Here is an 18,412-nt window from a genome sequence, read left to right as displayed (position 1 = left end):
TTTTTTTTTTTTGAGATGGAGTCTTGCTCTGTCACCAGGCTGGAGAGGTGACATCTCAGGCGCCATCTCAGCTCACTGCAACCTCCGCTTCCCATCTCAGCCTCCCAAGTAGCTGGGACTACAGGCTTGAGCCACCACACCTGGCTAATTTTTTGTATTTTTTTTTTAGCAGAGACAGCGTTTCACTATGTTAGCCAGGATGGTCTCGACCTCCTGACCTCATAATCTGCTGCCTCGGCCTCCCAAAGTGCTGGGATTACAGGCGTGAGCCACTGTGCCCTGCCAGCAATGGCATATTGTTTATGGTAGTAGAGCACAAAGTCTGCTTCTGTTCTGTGCTACTGAGAGCAGCTGCTGGGAGAGGGAGAGGGAGCAGGTTGGGATGGGGTAGAAGAAAAAAATCACTGAGAAGTGGCTGTTCATCCTGGGGAAGAGCAGAGTTGAGACCCATGGTAGCCAGATTCCAAGTCTGAAGGATGGTCAGGAGCTAGTGCCGAAGTGACCTGGGGCCCCAGCACAGAGCCAGCACCCATAAGGGGAAGTTGCAGGGAGCAGGTTTTAGCTTGGAGTGAGGAAGACCCTTACAAGCAGCTGCAGAATCATTGACAGGAGTTGGGGGCTGCAGAGATCTCCCATGCAGCCCACTCACTTAGCAAGACCCAGGCAGGGAATGGGGCTTCCCCAGGGCTACTCACAGAGGGACCGCAAAGCCAGCACCAGCTCTGAGGCTCCTGTCTCCTAGCTCAGAGCTCTTTGCTATGCCTGAGTTTGAGATTTTGTTAGGGGTCCTAGAATTGAGTACATTTCTAGAGTCTGATTTTTGCTGAGCCAAGATCATCTTTTGTTTCACACCCCAGAGTTATACATTCTGTCTCTGTGTGTGTTTTCAACAACAATCAAATTCTAAAGAACACATTCTGGCTCCCCCAATTTGGAACCAGAACCAAGTGAGAAGACAAATCTACTGCTGGCAGTTACTATACCCCAAATAAGATTGGATACAGACCAGATATAGACCGGTTGACCTTGTTTGCACAGTGGAGTTAACAAGGAGCCCAAGAGTTAAAAACTAAGAGGCTGGTGCCTATCACGGTCACCACCTGGCTGGCGTGCAAATGAATACAAAAATACACAGGACAATAGTCCTTCCATCTGCAGACTCAGGAGGTGCCCTGAGCAGAGTGCAAGAGATGAGACCCAAACTGCATGGGACAACAGAAGCCAGGCTGGCCAGCAGGAATCAGAAGCCCTGGACACACATAGGACATGGCTTCAACATGAAGAGCTGTCATGCACAGTACCCTGAGTCCACATCAACTAGGACACTGGGAGGGGAGGAGCAGTACTCAGGGAAGGCTTCCTGGAAGAAGTGGGTTAGGGCTTGGACAGGTTAACTTGGTAAAGTGGGGGGAAAGCCACCTCCCAAGTGGAGGAACCATGGTGGGGAACAGATGGCAGGAAGAAAACATGAAGAGTGCTTGGGAACCTAACATAGAGCCCACCATTACTTTCATCATGAATCAAATAACCATAATTTATTGGACACTTACTGTAAGTTAGGTTCCAACCTAGGAACTTGGCATATATTCTCGGCTTTAACCCTCCTATTAATTCTAAAGTTCCTAGTTTACAGATACAGTCATGAAAGATCTGAAATTGTGATTTTAAAAAAATCTGTATATCTCTAGCCCCTAGCACAGAGCCTGACACGTGACGGGTGTCCAGTAATGTTCGTCGAATGAATGAATAAAATAATAAAACTAGGGGATTTAGTATAAACATCTCTCCCCTGTCCAGGATGTCCAAGGCCACCTGGCTTAAGGACATGGGGATGACTTTAACTTCCCACCACCTGCAGTGCTGCTTTTGAGAGATTCTTTATCATGAAATACAGTGAGCTGAGCCTGGCATGCAGTAGGCACTCAACAAATGTGGGCTGAATGACTGGCAGCCCTGCTCAGTATGAGGGTAAAAGTGTGCTGAATTCAGAACTAGGAGGCCCATGTTTGGTTACCTGCTGGGTCGCTGCTGAGCACGTGGCTCTAAGTGGGTACTTAACCTAGTTGAGGCTCCTCCTGCCTCTTTAGACCAGGATGAATTATGCTCAATTCATGGTTTGCCATGAGTGTTAAATGCAGGAACTTGTGAAGCGCCTGTGAGCCTCCAGCATTGCCCCCAGGGAGAGATTATGGTGATTACGGTTGGTGGGAAGCTGAGTATTATTTCAGGGCCATGGGACGGTGCATACAGCAGGGCGTGTGAGTCAGAGGGGCGGACTGTGTGGCCATGGTGCAGCGGGGTGCCAGCCACATCATTCCCCACTCTTGATGATTGATTCTAATCAACCTGCATATTTCATGCACTCCCTCCCTGCATCAGATAAATAAATCAGGGCCTCCTCTGAGCAGCGGGACCTGATTGGGACATCTGCAGGGCTCAGGACTTCAAAAGGCCAGAGCAGGGATATTGGAGCCCCCAGTGGATTCTGCTAATGTGACATTTAGGAGCTGGGTGACCCAGGCAAGCGACAGCTGCTTGCGCAGTGTGATGCCCCCTAAATGGCAAGGACCTTTGTGCGGAGAAGGAAGTGACTTTTACAGCCCCTGTTTCCACCACACACGGTCAGAGGAACACAGGTAGAAGTGTGGCCCCGGGGATTCCCTGTTCTGTTTTCTAAATGTTTCTAAGGTACCAGCAGCGCATCTGCATTTCTGCAAAGAAATTCACTTAGAGCTAGAGGCCCAGGAGGCGGTTCCTCAGGGTGCCTTGGAATTCCTATATAGCCTCTCGGCATTTTGCAGGCCAAGTTCTGCAGCTCCGGAAGGGACCCACTTGCATTTCACTGAGGCCTTCGTTTGGGGATGGGTGGACAGTCCTCTTTGTGCTTCCAGCATTCAGGAGTAACAGGCAGTCTATGGAGTGGGCACTTGGCACAAACTGTCACCTCTCAGGAATCTCATCAAGGCAGCCCCATGTCAGGGAAGAGCATGGGCTATGGAAAATGTTCAGGGTTTGAGTCTGGGTTCTATTCTTAATACCACTGGGGCCTGGGCAAAGCCATAAACTGTCTTAAGCCCCCATTTCCTTGTCTTTAATGTAGGACTGAGACTACCTACTCCACACGCTATTTTAGCTAGGCAAGAAAATGTACATAATAGCACTGATCCAGCACAGTGTAGGGGCTCGGTCGATACTCCCAGCCCTTTCTAACTGCTTCCCACTCTTCTCAAGCCTGCTGTTCCCTGGGGTTCCCATCTCTGCCCTCAGACTCACTGCCCCTTGTTCCATTCTTCTAACCACATCCTTTCCCTGAATCTGCTTCATCCATGGTCACTGGTATCCTCCCAGATGCAAGATCCTCAGACCCTGCTCAAGAGGCTTCTCCCAGCCTCTCCGTGGCATGTGGCACTTTGGCCAGCTCTATGGTGAAGGTGTGCCCTTCCTTGACTTCTAAGATGCCCAGTTCCTCCCAGAACCCTGCTCCCTGCACCCTGGCCACCCCTTCCTGGTCTCTGCTTTGCCTGCTCCCAGGGGTCAGGGCTCCTCTGGAGTCTGCACTCAGTCCTCTCCTCTTCTCGCTTGGCTCACTTCCCCTGGGGGTCTCATTCCTGCCTCCTACTGCAATTCCCAGCTTCCATACTGATGACTCCAGCTCACCCCCAGCCGCACCTCTCCCCACAGCTCTGGACACAAGAGCATCTCTGCCTTGATGCTCCACAGGCACCACAGGCTCAGCACATTGGAAATGGAACTCATTATTCTTCACCTTTTATTTGAACCCCTCCCGGGATTCAAATACAGGGATAGGAACTGAAACCCCTCATCCCCACCAGAACCTCAGATGACCTTGGTCCCCCTCTTCTTCATCTCCCATTTGATCACTCAGTTGTCCTGATTTCACCTGGAAGAAAGAAACTTTGCTTAAGTCTGATGCCCCTCTCCATTTCTTCTGCCACCACTCTGGACCAGTCTTCATCCTCTTTACCCTTGACAATGACCAAAATAATGAACTAAACCCACCAAGAACTTTAATAAAGATGAGAGTAAATTTGAATGCACCACTTGGATTTAAAAACACACTGAACAAGTGCAAGGAATGAAGGGCAGTGGGAGACTGTGCTTAGTGTGACACAGCAGAGCAATGTGGCTTCTGAAAGATGCTAATTCCACCTGAGGATGTATGTAATAGCAATGTAAACTCCAGAACGAGGGAGAGGATGGTCACCTCTGCTTGCTGCTGACAAAATCATGCCTAAAGTGCATTGGTCAGTCCTTGAGTCCACACTCTACAGAAAGACTGACTTTGTGGAATCTGGCCCACAGAGGGGCTGGGGTGGGGAAGTGGGGAGACTGAAGTACTGTTCTGTAAGGAGGAGTTGGGGGATGGTGTCAGCTAAATGACCTGTCTTTGTCTTCAAGTATATGGGGCTATCCTAGGGTAGATGGAGCAAAAGTGGTCTGTGTGGTTCTAGAGGGCAGAGCCAGTTGAGTGGGGGGGGTGGGGGATGTTACAGGGAGACAGTTCAGCTCAGTGACCTGGAAGAACTTGGTACCAGGCAGAGTACAGTTATAGGAAGCATGGGCTCCCCATCTGTGAGGTGTGAAGTAAAGGATGGACAACTAGTTGATAAGACAGAGACAGTATGAGAGAATGTTCCAGCATAGATCGGTTTAGAATTTTTGTGATTCTAACCAGAAGAGGCATTGGAGACAGGGAAGCCTGCAAGAATATATCCAGGGCTTGTGAGAGGAGCAAGAGCCTGGAGTAGGAGCACCCAGACACAAACCCAGATCTCAGTCTAACTGGCCACTGTCTCTTGCTCCCCGCAGACAGCAGGGAGGTGAAGGTGGGAGAGTACAACGCTGTGGCTGACACACTGGAGATCATCAATGACACCATCAGGTTCCAAGGTAAGGCAGGTGGGCTTCTCAGAGGAGGGGGCCTGCCCAGTTGCTCCCAGGCCTGGACACTGTCTAAGGGTTAGGGGCAAGCTCAGCATCCTTGGCTTCATGGGGTCAAGGGAACATCCTCAACACATACACTCAATCGTTGAGCACAGGGCTCCAATCACTTGTATGGGCTCCAGCACCTGGCATGGGTCACTAGAATTTGTATGAAGTGCACACTGAGATGTTTAAACCATTGGATGGCCAGGAGTAATTCTTTTTAAATGTCGTCCTGCTAAATTTAGGTCTATCTTCTCCCCTGGCAAAGAGTTTGACTGGGTTGGCAATAGGCCTGTCTATCTGCTGCTTTTCCTGGAAGATTATTTCTTCTCCTCTGCTAGAGGACAACTCTTCAGCTTCTATGACCAGCTCAAATGACGCCTCTTCTGTGCAGGCTTCTGTAATTGCCACCCAACTTAGCTGATGACTCCCTTCTGTTTGCTTCCACAGTCTTTTCTCTGCCTCTCCTGTGGCCACTGTCACTTTACCTTGATATTACTAGGTGATTCAGCTATGAGCCCCTGACTGGATCCTATTTGACTTTAAATTCCTTGCACCAGCCAAGGTCTGGCACATGTTGGAGGCTTGGTGATATCTGATGACAAAATGAATGGATCAAGTGAGTGGGTGGATGGATGGATGGATGGATAATTGGATGGACTCATGAATGGGTGTGTGAATGGGTGGATGGATGAATAGACAGGTGGGTAGATGGGTGGGTGGATGGATGGACAGGTAGATGGTGGACAGATGGATGAGTGGGTGAATGAATGGATGGTTGGATAGATGGATGGATGGATTGATCAAGTGGATGGATGGATGGATGGATAGGTAGGTCGATAGATAGGTGAATAGAAGGGTGAGTGGATGAGTAGACAGATGGACAGTGGATAGACGTATGGACACACACAGTCTAGTCACTGAGTAGCCATAGAAAAGCTGCCACATGCATAGCACTCTGATGTTGTTACTTTGACTCCACTGGGTCAGCAGAAATTGGGACAGGACAGCTGGCTTTCTGTGCCAGAAACTTTTAGGTTCCTTCTTGAAAGCAAGGGCACCAGAGAAGGCTGTCCCACAGACCCTTTGATTAGACTCTTATCATGTTCCTCTATTTTCACTGGACCTGAGGGATTCCGCCTTGAGAACATTGCAAAGCAAAACTCCAGTTAGCCTCTGAGAATGGGAGTGGTCTCCAGACTCAGGTGGGCCTACCCATCCCAACTGAGGGAGCTGTCACCAGACATATCGTCACCTGCTACCTCATGGAGCCACAGAAAAATTCTGAAAGGCGGGTATGCAAGTCCTGTTCTCCCTGTTGTACAGTTGAGAAAATGGCTTAGAAAGGGTGACACTCCAAATTCACACAGCCTGTTCTAACCACCATGCCCCTGACCCCCAAGATTGCCCTGTCTGCTCTCAGACAGGGCAGATCGGGGTTTACTGAGCAAGGACTCTGGGTTTGAAGAAAAGATTCAAGCACAAAATAAATAAAAGACACAAAACACAACTGACAGGAAAACCACGAATTTGGTGGTGCTGGGATCCACAGCCAGGACAGTGGCTGAACAGCGGTCAGAAGGCACCAGGTCTTCACTGTGATGCCCGGGCCCTGCCTTTCAGCCTCGGACTCTGCTCCCAGGCCGAGAGAACACAGGAAGCAGCTGTGCCAGGCCTAATTCCTGCTTCTCAGACCTCCCCCACCACCCAGACCGTGAATAGTCAGCCTCTGACACAGAGCCCAGGGCCATTAGGGCAGAGCCTAGGCCTTCTGTCCATACCTAGTGTGGATTCGGCTGTCAGCCCCGCTCACTCGGACCCCTGCACCAGCCCCAGTGAGGCTTCTCACTGCGATGCCTTCCCTCCTTAAGTCCACTTTGCCCTCAGCAGCCAAGGTGCCCTCGCTGTCATGCCAGGCTTAGGATGCCACCTCTGCTCAGAGCCCCACTCAGAGCTGTGGGCCCAGGGCCTCCAGGAAGGGACCCTCTTCACTTCTCTGTCTCCTCTCTCAGATCCCCCCCACCAAACTGCTTACAGCTCCTCAACTATCCTGAAACACCACTGAGCCTTGGCTCATGCTGTGCCTTCTGCCCAGGATGCCCTTTCCTTCTCGTCTTCCTGGCCAACAGCCACCTACTCTACTCATCCTCCAAGACTCAGCTCCTTCGTCGCCTCCTTTCTGTAGCACTTCCTGACTCTGTCAGGCAGGACTGCACTCTGCTCCCTGCTCACGCTCAGGCCTCCTGTCTGATGTTATCACATCGCCTGGACCCCAGCGTCACTGGCAGCTTTGTGTAGTGGTTAGAGCACAAGCTTCAGGGTTAGGCAGATCTGAGTTCAAATCCTGCCACCAACTAGCTGTAAGAGCCACTTAACACCTAGAAAAACATTGCCCTCTCTGTCAAGTGGGAATAATCTTAACTACCTGTGAGGCTGTTGTGTGGATCAAGTGGGAAAATAAATCTTGCTTAGCCTGTCATAGGCATTCAATACATGGGATTGCTCATTAGCGCGTTTCTCTTTTTTTCCTACGACTAGTTTGTAAGTTCCCTGAAGGATGGGATAATGTATTTTTCATCTTTGTGTCATTGGTGTCCAGTCCCAGGCCTGACAGATGGGAGTTGATTATTAATTGTGATTAATCATCATTAATGATGAATGAATGAGTGAATGGCAATGAATGGATGAATAATGCATGAATGGACCAGATGAAAAGCAAGCAAGAAAACTCGGGACTTTTGCTGTTGCTAACAGTCATAAACCAAGCTTTTGGTTTCCACAAAGTCTTAATTAAGACACCCCTGTAGAGCCATCATTTTGTAGGAAGAGAAGAAAGCGTAAGAAGGAGACAATTTTCTCTCGCCTACTGTCAATTTTCTGGAGTTGTTTCTACACAGTGGACCCCAAACTCACTAGTGATCATACTACCTGTGAACCAAACCTCAGTCTCCTTTCTCAGTGTCTACAGAAGGGCTTGTTTCTGGCCAGGAACTCACAGACACCCTGGGACTGTTCTTGCATTTGGTAGCCAGAAGGCACTTGAGCCAGGTGTTTGGAGAAGAGGGATAGGCAGAGGGGAAATAAGCTTTGAGACGATAAGCTTTCACTTCTGGAAGCAAGAATTGTTGTTACCTCCATCTCTTTGTGTCTGCTTTAGCCCAGACTTTTGCCCCTTGACGCCACTTTTCTTAAAAAAGTTACTTTACATGGAATTGCTTAAGGCTTCACATTAACCGTGGCTGCGGGTTCCTTGCTGTTTTCAAACCTGGCAACTTCCCTAAATTCCTTAGATGGTTTAAACTCTTTTAATCCACTAAATGTCTCTCTCTCTCTCTCTTTTTTTTTTTTGGTGAGACAGAGTCTCACTCTGACACCCGGGCTAGAGTGCAGTGGCACAATCTTGGCTCACTGCAGCCTCCACCTCCCGGGTTCAAGTGATTTTCTTGCCTCAGCCTCCCAAGTAGCTGGGACTACAGGTGTGCACCAGCACACTCAGCTGATTTTTGTATTTTTGGTAGAGACGGGGTTTCCTCATGTTGGCCAGGCTGGTCTCGAACTCCTAACCTCAAGTGATCCACCCGCCTTGGCCTCCCAAAGTGCTGGGATTACAGGCATGAGCCACCACGCCCAGCCAAAGCCACTGAATATTTCTAAACACATTTGAACTTGCTAGCAGTGCTTTAAACCCAGATGTTTAAGGGAGTTCTCACGCTCTGCTGCCACGTCTGCCCCTTTCCTGCTTGTCTCCTGAGAAGAGGCATAACTGGGATCCTGGTGGGGCTCCCAAATTCCTGGGCTTGGCCACTTTGTAACACCCAGCTGATTCCGCAGACCCCTGCTGGAGAGAACAGCCCTGAAGTTTCACAGTTCCACAGCAGAAACCTGACCTGAAATAGCAGCTGAGAAACTAAGAGGAATTTGCACCACAGTGAGATACCATCTCACGCCAGCTAGAATGGTGATCATTAAAAAGTTAGGAGACAACAGATGCTGGAAAAGATGTGGAGAAATAGGAATGCTTTTACACTGTTGGTGGGAGTGTAAATTAGTTCAACCATTGTGGAAGACAGTGTGGCGATTCCTCAAGGATCTAGAACTAGAAATACCATTTGACCCAGCAATCCCATTACTGGGCATATACTTAAAGGAGTATAAATCATTCTGTTATAAAGATACATACACACATATGTTTACTGTAGCACTGTTCACAACAGCAAAGACTTGGAACCAACCCAAATGCAATACAACCTCGTGATAGGCTGGAAAAAGAAAATGTGGCACATGTACAACATAGAATACTATGCAGCCATAAAAAAGGATGAGTTCATGTCCTTTGCAGGGACATAGATAAAGCTGGAAACGATCATTCTCAGCAAACTAACAAAAGAACAGAAAACTAAACACTGCCTGTTCTCACTCATAAGTGGGAGTTGAACAATGAGAACACATGGACACAGGGAAGGGAACATCACACACCAGGGCCTGTCATGTGGTGGGGGGCTATGGGAGGGATAGCATTAGGAGAAATACCTAATGTCAATGACAGAGTGATGGATGCAACAAACCACCATGGTACGTGTATACCGATGTAACAAACCTGCACATTCTGCACATGTACCCCAGAACTTAAAGTATAATTTTTAAAAAGAGGAATTTGCAGGAAGCTTGGGGAGTCCCTGAATCCCTCATCCCAAACCAGTCTTTGCCTGCCAAAACTAAAACAGGACAGAAAGATGGATTTTCCCTGAAACTCTCAAGGTTCCCCAGGTTCCTGGCACTCTTGAAGAATGAGCAGCGCACCTCTGCAGTCACATAGAGAAATGGAATCTCACAGTTCCAGGCCTATTCTGGCACAGCAGGGAGAGAAAGGTAGCTTCTGCCTCCCACAGTTACGCAGAGTCTTAAGGAAACAGAAAGCCAGATAGAGCTTTTAAAACACGATGACATTGAAGCAGAAATTCTGTAGCCAGAGCACATATGTGTCACCATGGAACCAACAGGCAAGGCATCTGTCCTGTTGAGGAGTGATCATTTATTATGTATGCGTAGGAGCAAAGATCTTGAGGCTCTTCATCCCCAAAGGCACCCAGTGGTACCTGCTCACATCACCCAGCCCTGTGCTTCCAGGCCGTTGTTACCTAAGGGGATAAATGGTGATGGTTTTTCAACAGTGTAATTAGACCAAATCAAATTCTAGTCTTCTAATGGCTATTAAATGCATCACAAATTCTTTATTGATTCTATTTAGAGAAAGAAATAAGTCCTGGCTCAGGCTCCCTGTTGGGGAGACTGGCCAACTGCCGGATCTGGCTCACCCAGTAGATAGATGTGCCTTGTGTAGAGTTTGTGCACAGGGCCTGGCTGGCTGGCAGGTACACTAAGGCAAAGGTCTTCTCTGGGAATGATTTGCACTGGGTCCCACTGATGTCTTCTTCTTGACCTTCTAGGATCCGAACCACCAAAAGACAAGACCATTATCCTGGAGCAGCTGCGGAAGATCTCCCTGCCTCTCTATAGCATCCTCTCTGCCCTCACCATCCTTGGAATGATCATGGCCAGTGCTTTTCTCTTCTTCAACATCAAGAACCGGAATCAGAAGTAAGCCACCCTGGTCCTCCTCTGCAATATCACTTTCTGAATTGACAAGCCTGTGGATACGGTGAAAGAGCACCATATGACAGATTTACCAGGGACACAGAGGTCTGCAGGGCAGTTTCCCAAAGTGTGTTACTCAGTTGCTAGGATGTTGTAGGTGTTATCTGCTTGTGAGCACACGCACACACACACATACACATAACACAGACACACATACACATACATGCACACATATAACAGACACACATACACACACACACACACACACACACACACACACAGAGGCAGGGCTGCTGGTTGCACAGGAGTGTAGTCAAATAAGTTTGAGGAAGCTGAATAAAATCGAAGGGTCCAAGTCTGTGGGCCTTCCATGGATATACTCTGTAGATATACTCCTGTACTTTGTGAAGGTCCAGGAGGAAAGATATAGAAGACAGAATTCCCCAGACTTCTTTGCCCCTATCGCCTAGCATCGCTGGGAATCACCACTGAAGGGGTTCACAAAGTCCAGTGAAATGGACTCCCACTGGTATAGTTCATTATGGCCCAGGAAGCCCTCCCTTCCATCATCCCATGTGACCCTCCAGATAACTCCTCATATCACAGAGCAGAGCCCTAAGTTCCATGATGGAGTGCTGCTGTGTACTCGTGGCAGAGCCTGTCTCCTTGGCTTCTTGTCTTAATTTCTTTTCCCTACCACATGCCCCTAATTCTCCAGAGGAGAGAAGCTCACTCTGAGTTATTCTGGTCAATCGTGGGAAGAACCAGCCACTACTCCAGGCGGTGGTTTTTACCAAGTGCATTTTGCTTCTTTGGTTTCCATAGCAAATCCCTGAACCCAGCCCCAAGCTGTGGGATGAGCAGGGCCTCAGAGCGTGGGCCATCTTGGGGACATCCATAGTGACCACCTACCTGGTGCCATGGCTCTGCCATGGTGCCCAGAAGCCACATTGCATGAACTCGTGGGCTGCCAGGAACAAGCCTGATTTTGAAGAAAATAGCTTTTTTGGTTTTTGAGATTTTTAAATTTCTCCCTGATGCAAAGAAGGAATTTGGAGGCTCTAGACTTTTGCATGTATGTGCTTGTTTTTTTGTTTTTGTTTTTGTTTGTTTTTTAATTTTACTTTTTGTAGAGACAGAGTCTTACTATGCTGCCTTGGGCTTTTCTCAAACTCCTGGCCTCCAGCAGTCCTCCTGCCTCAGCCTCCCAAGTCGCTGGAGTTAGAGGCATGAGCCACTCTGTCCAGGTTATTTTGTTGTTCTTTGGCTTTTTTGATAGCAATTGCTTAGGTCAAACCTATTTCCTGAAAAAAACAGAAAAGAGTTTTCTTCTCCTGTTTCTTACCACAAATAGCACGTATACTACCACCAAAAAAAGTGAGGCAACTTTGTCTGCTCTATACACATCTTAAATGCTGACCATACCTCTGAGCACTTGGCACAGGCCTGGGCACATAGTCGGCTCTCAGTGTTAGATTGACATCCCTAGATGCCTCAGGAAGCCCCATCAAAACAGCAAGTTGCCACATCATAACCTAAACTCCTTGAATTCCTTAACCGCCCCCTCTTGGGCCTCCTGGGGTGGAAGTTACCATTACTCTTTCTAAAAGGCCAGCATCCAGGTGAAGTTTTCTTTTTTTACTGGCTTGGCTATTTAAAAATCTCCAGAAAGATAGATAGAAACTATCATTGTGATTCCCAGTCCCTCCCCCGACTTCTCTCTTCCTAAATGCTATGCATCCCATAAGGCCCACCTCCTCTGGGAAGCCCGCCGCAACTCCCAGACTCTCCCCTCCCCTGACTGCTGTCGTAATAAGAATGGAGGCACCTAAGTAGTTCACGGTTTACAAAAGGACCTCCAGGGACCCAACGTCATCTCAGCTTCATGAGTGTCCAAGGCAACAGGATCAGTTATCTCATATACAGGTGAACCAATTCAGCCAGGCTAAGTGACTTGTCAAGGTATGACCCTTATGGAGTGGCAGAGTCTAAGCCCTGGACCCAGTGCCCCCAACTTAAAAGCCTGCGTGCAGTCCACAGAAGAAGAGCATCCGGTTTCTTATTTCCCTCTCCCTTTGACGCATCGCATGTTTTAAATGTGAAGGGTTAACAGAACTGCAGAATGCAAAGGAAAATGTTAGGGAACCATTGGCTGTAATTATAATCTGTGGAAGAGCCCCTCAACCACAGGGTGCCTGAAACCTGAAGCCCTTCTTAGCTGATTGTGCTGGGGGAGCCAGGTACCTACCAGCCCACTGATGACCTTGGCTTGCTGGGCAGCTGGGGGCCACGCAGGGCTCTAGGAAGAAAGGACAGAGAAGGATGCAGTCTGGAAGTGTAAAGAACACTCCCTGCTCCCCATTGCAGCCTAGTAGGACAGGGGTAGTAGATGGGATGGGCCTCTGGTGTCTGCCTCTGTCACCCAGCAACTGGGAGAGGTATTCCTGCCCACGTGTGGTGTGTGACCATCTTTGTGCACAGAACAGTGTGAGCTTTCCTAAGCAACCCTCGAGACTCAGTGTTTGGCCTTCTTGACATGGTCCACTCAAGGCAGGGAGTGTGGTGTGGGACTTCCTCCTCGCTGTGGGGAACGTGGCTAAAGTTACATCTCACATTCTCTGGATTGACATCAGTTCCCAGCGCCAGCCAAAAAAAAAGCCTGTTGACTTAATGCTTTTGTTTAAACTGAAAATTAATGGATGAAGAAACTGATGTGACAAGCTGTCCCTGGGAAAGTAATGGGAACCTGACAAAGGAGGCAGGGAAATTTGCGATTAGAAATGTATAGTTGTCTGAGGTCTTTTAGTGAAGGACAAACAGTAGGGAAGAGGGGTAGAGGAGAGCAGGGCTTTTAGTGATTTCTCTGTAAGGGGAAGGTTCCAGAGTGAGCACCTGGGTATTGGGGAGAAGCAACCGGAAATTTGGGCCTTCCTGCTGATGTGTCCCCTGTGGTCCCACAGCACATTTCCGTTTCTCTCTCTCTCTCTCTCCCCTCTAGCCTGAGCAACAATATATATCTAGCAGGCATTTGGAAAATACCTGTTGAAGGAATAACTAAATTAACAGTTCTGTTACATCTGTTGTCTCTTTTTCTTGTCAGGCTTATAAAGATGTCGAGTCCATACATGAACAACCTTATTATCCTTGGAGGGATGCTCTCCTATGCGTCCATATTTCTCTTTGGCCTTGATGGATCCTTTGTTTCTGAAAAGACCTTTGAAACACTTTGCACCGTAAGTCATTCTGCATAAGCCAGTGGCCTATGATAGAAAGTTTTCTTGGTGACCTCAGGCATCAAAAACATGGATGCAAACCCAGAAATACATGAAAATACATGAACAGGCAGGGAACAACACATTTAGGAGTTCTTCAGCTCAACAGGGAAGAATGGTGTTATTGTCAGGCCAGAATGGGCATAAATACTGCCTGTAAAATTAAGATAATGGACTTCCAGCCTGGGCAACATGGTGAAACCCTGTCTCTACCAAAATTATGAAAAAATTAGCCAGACATGCTGGTGTGCGCCTGTAGTCCCAGCTCTTCAGGAGGCTGAGGTGGGAGGATTGCTAGAGCCCAGAGGTCGAGGTTACAGTAAGTTGTGATTGTGTCACTGTACTCTAGTCTGGGAAATACAGAAAGACCCTGTCTCAAAAAGTATATATATAATGGACTTAACAGGCCACTGTTAGAAGAGAACCCACTGAGAAATGACAGAGTAACATAGAAAAGGAGGGAGAAAAGTTATCCAGAAAAGCATCAGCACCAAGGGTCAGGATCAGGGTCAGGATCGTTTGAGAAGGCACAGATCCTCCCATCTACCTCAAAAACCATCAAAGAATATGATGATAGATCTTTGTATGTCTGACTTTGAGTCATATGGTAAAAGCTGTGATTGTTATTTTCTATTTAAGTGGTGTTTTCTTAAATAGTTTTTTCCTTATTGTTCCCCTAAGGAGCATTTTTAGACATTTTTCCCATATGATTCCCCTTACGAAAGTTTAATACCAGAAATATAATGTATATCTGTTTGTGTACTTTATGTATATCTGTAGTTTATACATTAAAAAGAGTAGTGTTTCTTCACGTTCAAGAACCAACAGTTGCCCCCAAAGGGGCGGTATCATCCCTATTGAGATATATGTATTTACATTTAATGAAGTCCAAAGCAGCATAATTTATTTTCTGTATTTTAGAAAGATTATTTTTAAAATTAACATTTTTAGAATTGTAATGCCCAAAGAAATGCCTTTTAGTTATTTTTTTAAAGGCGATTATGTATTGGCAATCACTTAATAGTTGTATGGAACTAACCCTCAGTTGAAAAAATCATGAACTTTTTAAGAATAAAGTAACCAGTTGAGATTTATTTCTGGACATTGACTATGATCTGTCCAAACAGGATTAGCCAGTTGGGTCTCTTTAGAGTCCCAGATGCAATAATTCATCCAGTCCCCTGCCTGGAAGACCAGAGCTAGAGGGGATGGTCAAAAGATCCGTGTTGAGTCAATTAATCCAAAAGCCACTCCTTTGTTGTTGCTGTTTTCTTTCAAGATGCTGAGAGCAGTGTGGGCCCTTTTTTGCAAAGCAGCCCTTTTTAGACTGCATTTGCTGCTCGCAGGCCTCAGTGTTGCCCACTGCTGGATGATGCGGGCTGAAGGCTAGCAGTGAGGGGTGCCTAAGTGAAGGACCCCTTAAATGTGTCCCCACCCACACCCCCGAGTTTGAAGACTGAATCCAGTCCAGTCCCTCTGCTCTGCACAGCACATGAAAAGGAGGGAAACCCCCTGAGATCTTACAGTCCAGGGGATTTTGCTCTCCTGATTTCTGTGAATGATTAGACTGGACTGACTGTTAACATATCATCAAGAAATTGTTCACGTTACCGGTAATTTCAGTGTGAGCTGTCTAGCCAGGGAGAGGTCTACAGATACACTTACTTTATCCTTAATTGGGAAGTGCCTTGAGAAGTGTGTGGTCAAGTCCCCAGTAACTGAGGTCACTGGGGTGCTCAGGCACCTCTCCTCTCCTGGAGGGACCTGCAGGGCCATCAAATCCCAGTGCTCCAGGGTCACTCGGCTCACTCTGCCCACTCAGAGTTTCTCACTCCGAGCATGGCACTGGCTCATTCCTGCTTTATTCTGCCCTGGGAGTGAAAGAGGTGAATGAATACAAGAGACGCAAGTGCCTGGAGTCAGCTTCCAAAGAAGCTGAGCTGCTCAAAAGTCCTTGTGGGTGTGTTTCAGTGGGGTTTTCTCTAGAGTGTGGCCTTCTGACATTAGAATGATGACCAAGCACATGGAAGTCTTACTAGTTTTAGCGGAAGTGTGAAGGGCACTGAGTCTCTGATATTCCTACATCAGCATGACTTTTGTGCCCTGAGATGCCTAACAATTTCATGGGCATACAATTTTTTTATGGCCAGCTTTCCTGGGCAGTGGTGAGGCCTGAAGAAGAGGTTGCTCCTGAGGGATGCTGATGAAGTTAAATGAGGAGTTCTCTCTTCCATCTGCGCTTAGACCTCCTCCCCAATTTTTAGGACACTATGATGATTACAGTAATGAAAATGATACTGGGGCCGGGTGCGGTGGCTCATGCCTGTAATCCCAGCACTTTGGGAGGCTCAGGTGTGTAGAGCACCTGATATCAGGAGTTCGAGACCAGCCTGGTTAACATGGTGAACCTCATATCTATAAAAAATACAAAAAATAGCTAGGCATGGTGGCACATGCCTGTAGTCCCAGCTACTCTGGAGGCTGAGGCAGGAGAATCACTTGAATCTGGGAGGTGAAGGTTGCAGTGAGCTGAGATTGCACCATTACACTCTAGCCTGGGCAACAGAGTGAGACTGCATCTCAAAAAATGATAGTGGGGGTAAGTTTGGCAACTCCAGTTCCTCAGTGGCATCCCTGAGAGGTGAGGGGCTTACCTTGGTCCCCCAGCTGAGAACCAGTGGAGCAAAACCCTACCCTCATTCCACCACAGCCCCACTCCCTTCTGGGGGTCTACTCTGCCCATCTCCTCATCAATTGCTGTTGGCCACCTGGAAATGCCACCAGCTGGCCTGAGTTTCAGTCTCCACTGCAGAGACTCCTGCAGCAGACATCAAGGGCTGCCCAGCCTTCAGAAACTTTCTCCTTCCCAGAAAGAAGTTCCTGACATCTCGCCTTGTTCACAAGCCAAAGGCAATGAAAGCACAGGTGCTTTCTCAAATTTGACCTCAATTCGACAACCACAGGGTGATGCAGGCTAGGAAGCAAAAACAGGGACATCCCGCACACCCAGAGCTTTTCTTTTTAATGAAGCCTGACATTCTATTCTGGGAGTCACGCTCATTTGTGTGAGGGGAAGGTTGTCCTGGGAAGCTAGAGAAGGCTGGTATGAATAAATCATAAAGCACTTCACAAATCAGCATCAGCTCTGAACATGAGAACCCAAAAAGATGGTAGGGCCTGGTTCTCACCACCCCTGAGAATTAATTTATTTGCACTCAAGGCTGTTTTAGAAGCTCTGTAAAGGGGAGTCCACATGCCTGACTGTGGGGAAAAGGCATAGATGATCTACTCTGGATTGAATTGGGTCAGCACAGATGTGTACATGGGTTAGGGCTGGGGTCGTTGATTTACCAATTTTCAGTATCGCCCAGGAAGAGGAAATTAAAGCTCAATTTAGAGCCTGAGTATCAGTCCCTGATGGGTAAAATTTGGGTTCCATTCCACCTGCTATTCCAGGGTGAGCCGCTCCTTAATGTCACTTGGTGCCATGGATTCTGTTCTTCAGACCTAGAAGGCTGCCCCCAGCAAACTCCCACGAGCGGGGAGCTGCAAGGAGAAGCAGGACCACATAGTATAGTGAGCACGGGTCTTCAGACAGCAGCCTGCCTTTGACTGCCACCTCTTCCACTTACTATCTCCTGACTGCAGCAAGTGACTTCACCTCAGTTTTCTCATCTGTACAATGAACATCACAGTTTTCCCTCTGCAGGATTGCAGTGTGGGTTAAACAAGACGGTTCAGACAAGCCGCCTGGAACTCAGGGAAAGTGCCGCGTGGATGGGTGTAGGAGGAGGGGTCGGCATCACAGTTCGTCACCTTGCATCCCCATCACAGTGTCATTTCCTAGTGTTCCACGCTGGGTTCTGTAAGAAATCTTAAAGGACAGGGGACAAGGTAAACCATGAGGTCAAGTTCAGATATGGTCCATCCTAAGACATTCCGTCTGCTCTGCTGCCATATACATCCCGCTTTTTTTCCCTTTTAGCTTTCAGTATAGCAGCTTAACACAGTGAGAAGCCATGAACACCACCTCAGGCACAAACCTACGACAGTCACAATAAGAAGATTAGCAACAGCAGAAGGCAACACCTCTGCTGGGACGAGGGTGGGTGCATGTGTGAGCGCGTGCACGCACACACACACACACACACACACACACACAGTGCTATGCTAGGGAAGCAGTTTCTCTTAGTTCCCATCCCCCACTCCCTCTGACCCTTTCCAGAATCTTCCCAGCCTGTCAGTGCCGGTTTCAGCAAGTCTTGAGAACAGCTCCAGATATACCCTGTGCTGTCTCCCTGGACACTGTGTGGGTAGTGGAGTCACCATAGCAACGTGGCCCCTGTGGACATGGAGCTGCCTGCAAGGACGGTGCTGGGGGTGGGCCAGGGACCCATTGCCAGGGCGAAGAGAGGGACCTCCACAGTGGAGCTGACCTGGCTCTGGGATCTCAGGCCCTGTTTGCTCAGATAAGGAGCTGGGCAGGTGGGGAAGGGATAAAGCACTCGTCTTCCTTGTGGATCTGAGGCAGAAATCCCAGCTCACGCGTGGGAGGAGTAAGAATGCAGACAGGATGAGGAGGCTCCAGGTGGACCTTC

The 18,412-nt window shown here is 48.1% G+C and overlaps 1 protein-coding gene across 1 annotated transcript in view; it reads left to right on the top strand.

Annotated features, from left to right (window-relative positions):
* The window catches only part of GABBR2 (gamma-aminobutyric acid type B receptor subunit 2), a 421,806-nt gene that overhangs the window by 304,173 nt on the left and 99,221 nt on the right, over positions 1–18,412 (top strand). The window contains exons 9-11 of the mRNA XM_032240167.1: positions 4,831–4,911; positions 10,395–10,545; positions 13,643–13,775. Coding sequence (XP_032096058.1) covers positions 4,831–4,911; positions 10,395–10,545; positions 13,643–13,775 — 365 coding nt within the window. The remainder of the gene's footprint in view (positions 1–4,830; positions 4,912–10,394; positions 10,546–13,642; positions 13,776–18,412) is intronic.

The sequence above is a fragment of the Sapajus apella genome, unplaced genomic scaffold (genome assembly GCF_009761245.1).
Source record: "Sapajus apella isolate SASKATOON/1434 unplaced genomic scaffold, GSC_monkey_1.0 scaffold46, whole genome shotgun sequence".
NCBI classification, from domain to species: Eukaryota; Metazoa; Chordata; class Mammalia; order Primates; family Cebidae; genus Sapajus; species Sapajus apella.
This window is presented reverse-complemented; position numbering and strand designations above follow the sequence as displayed.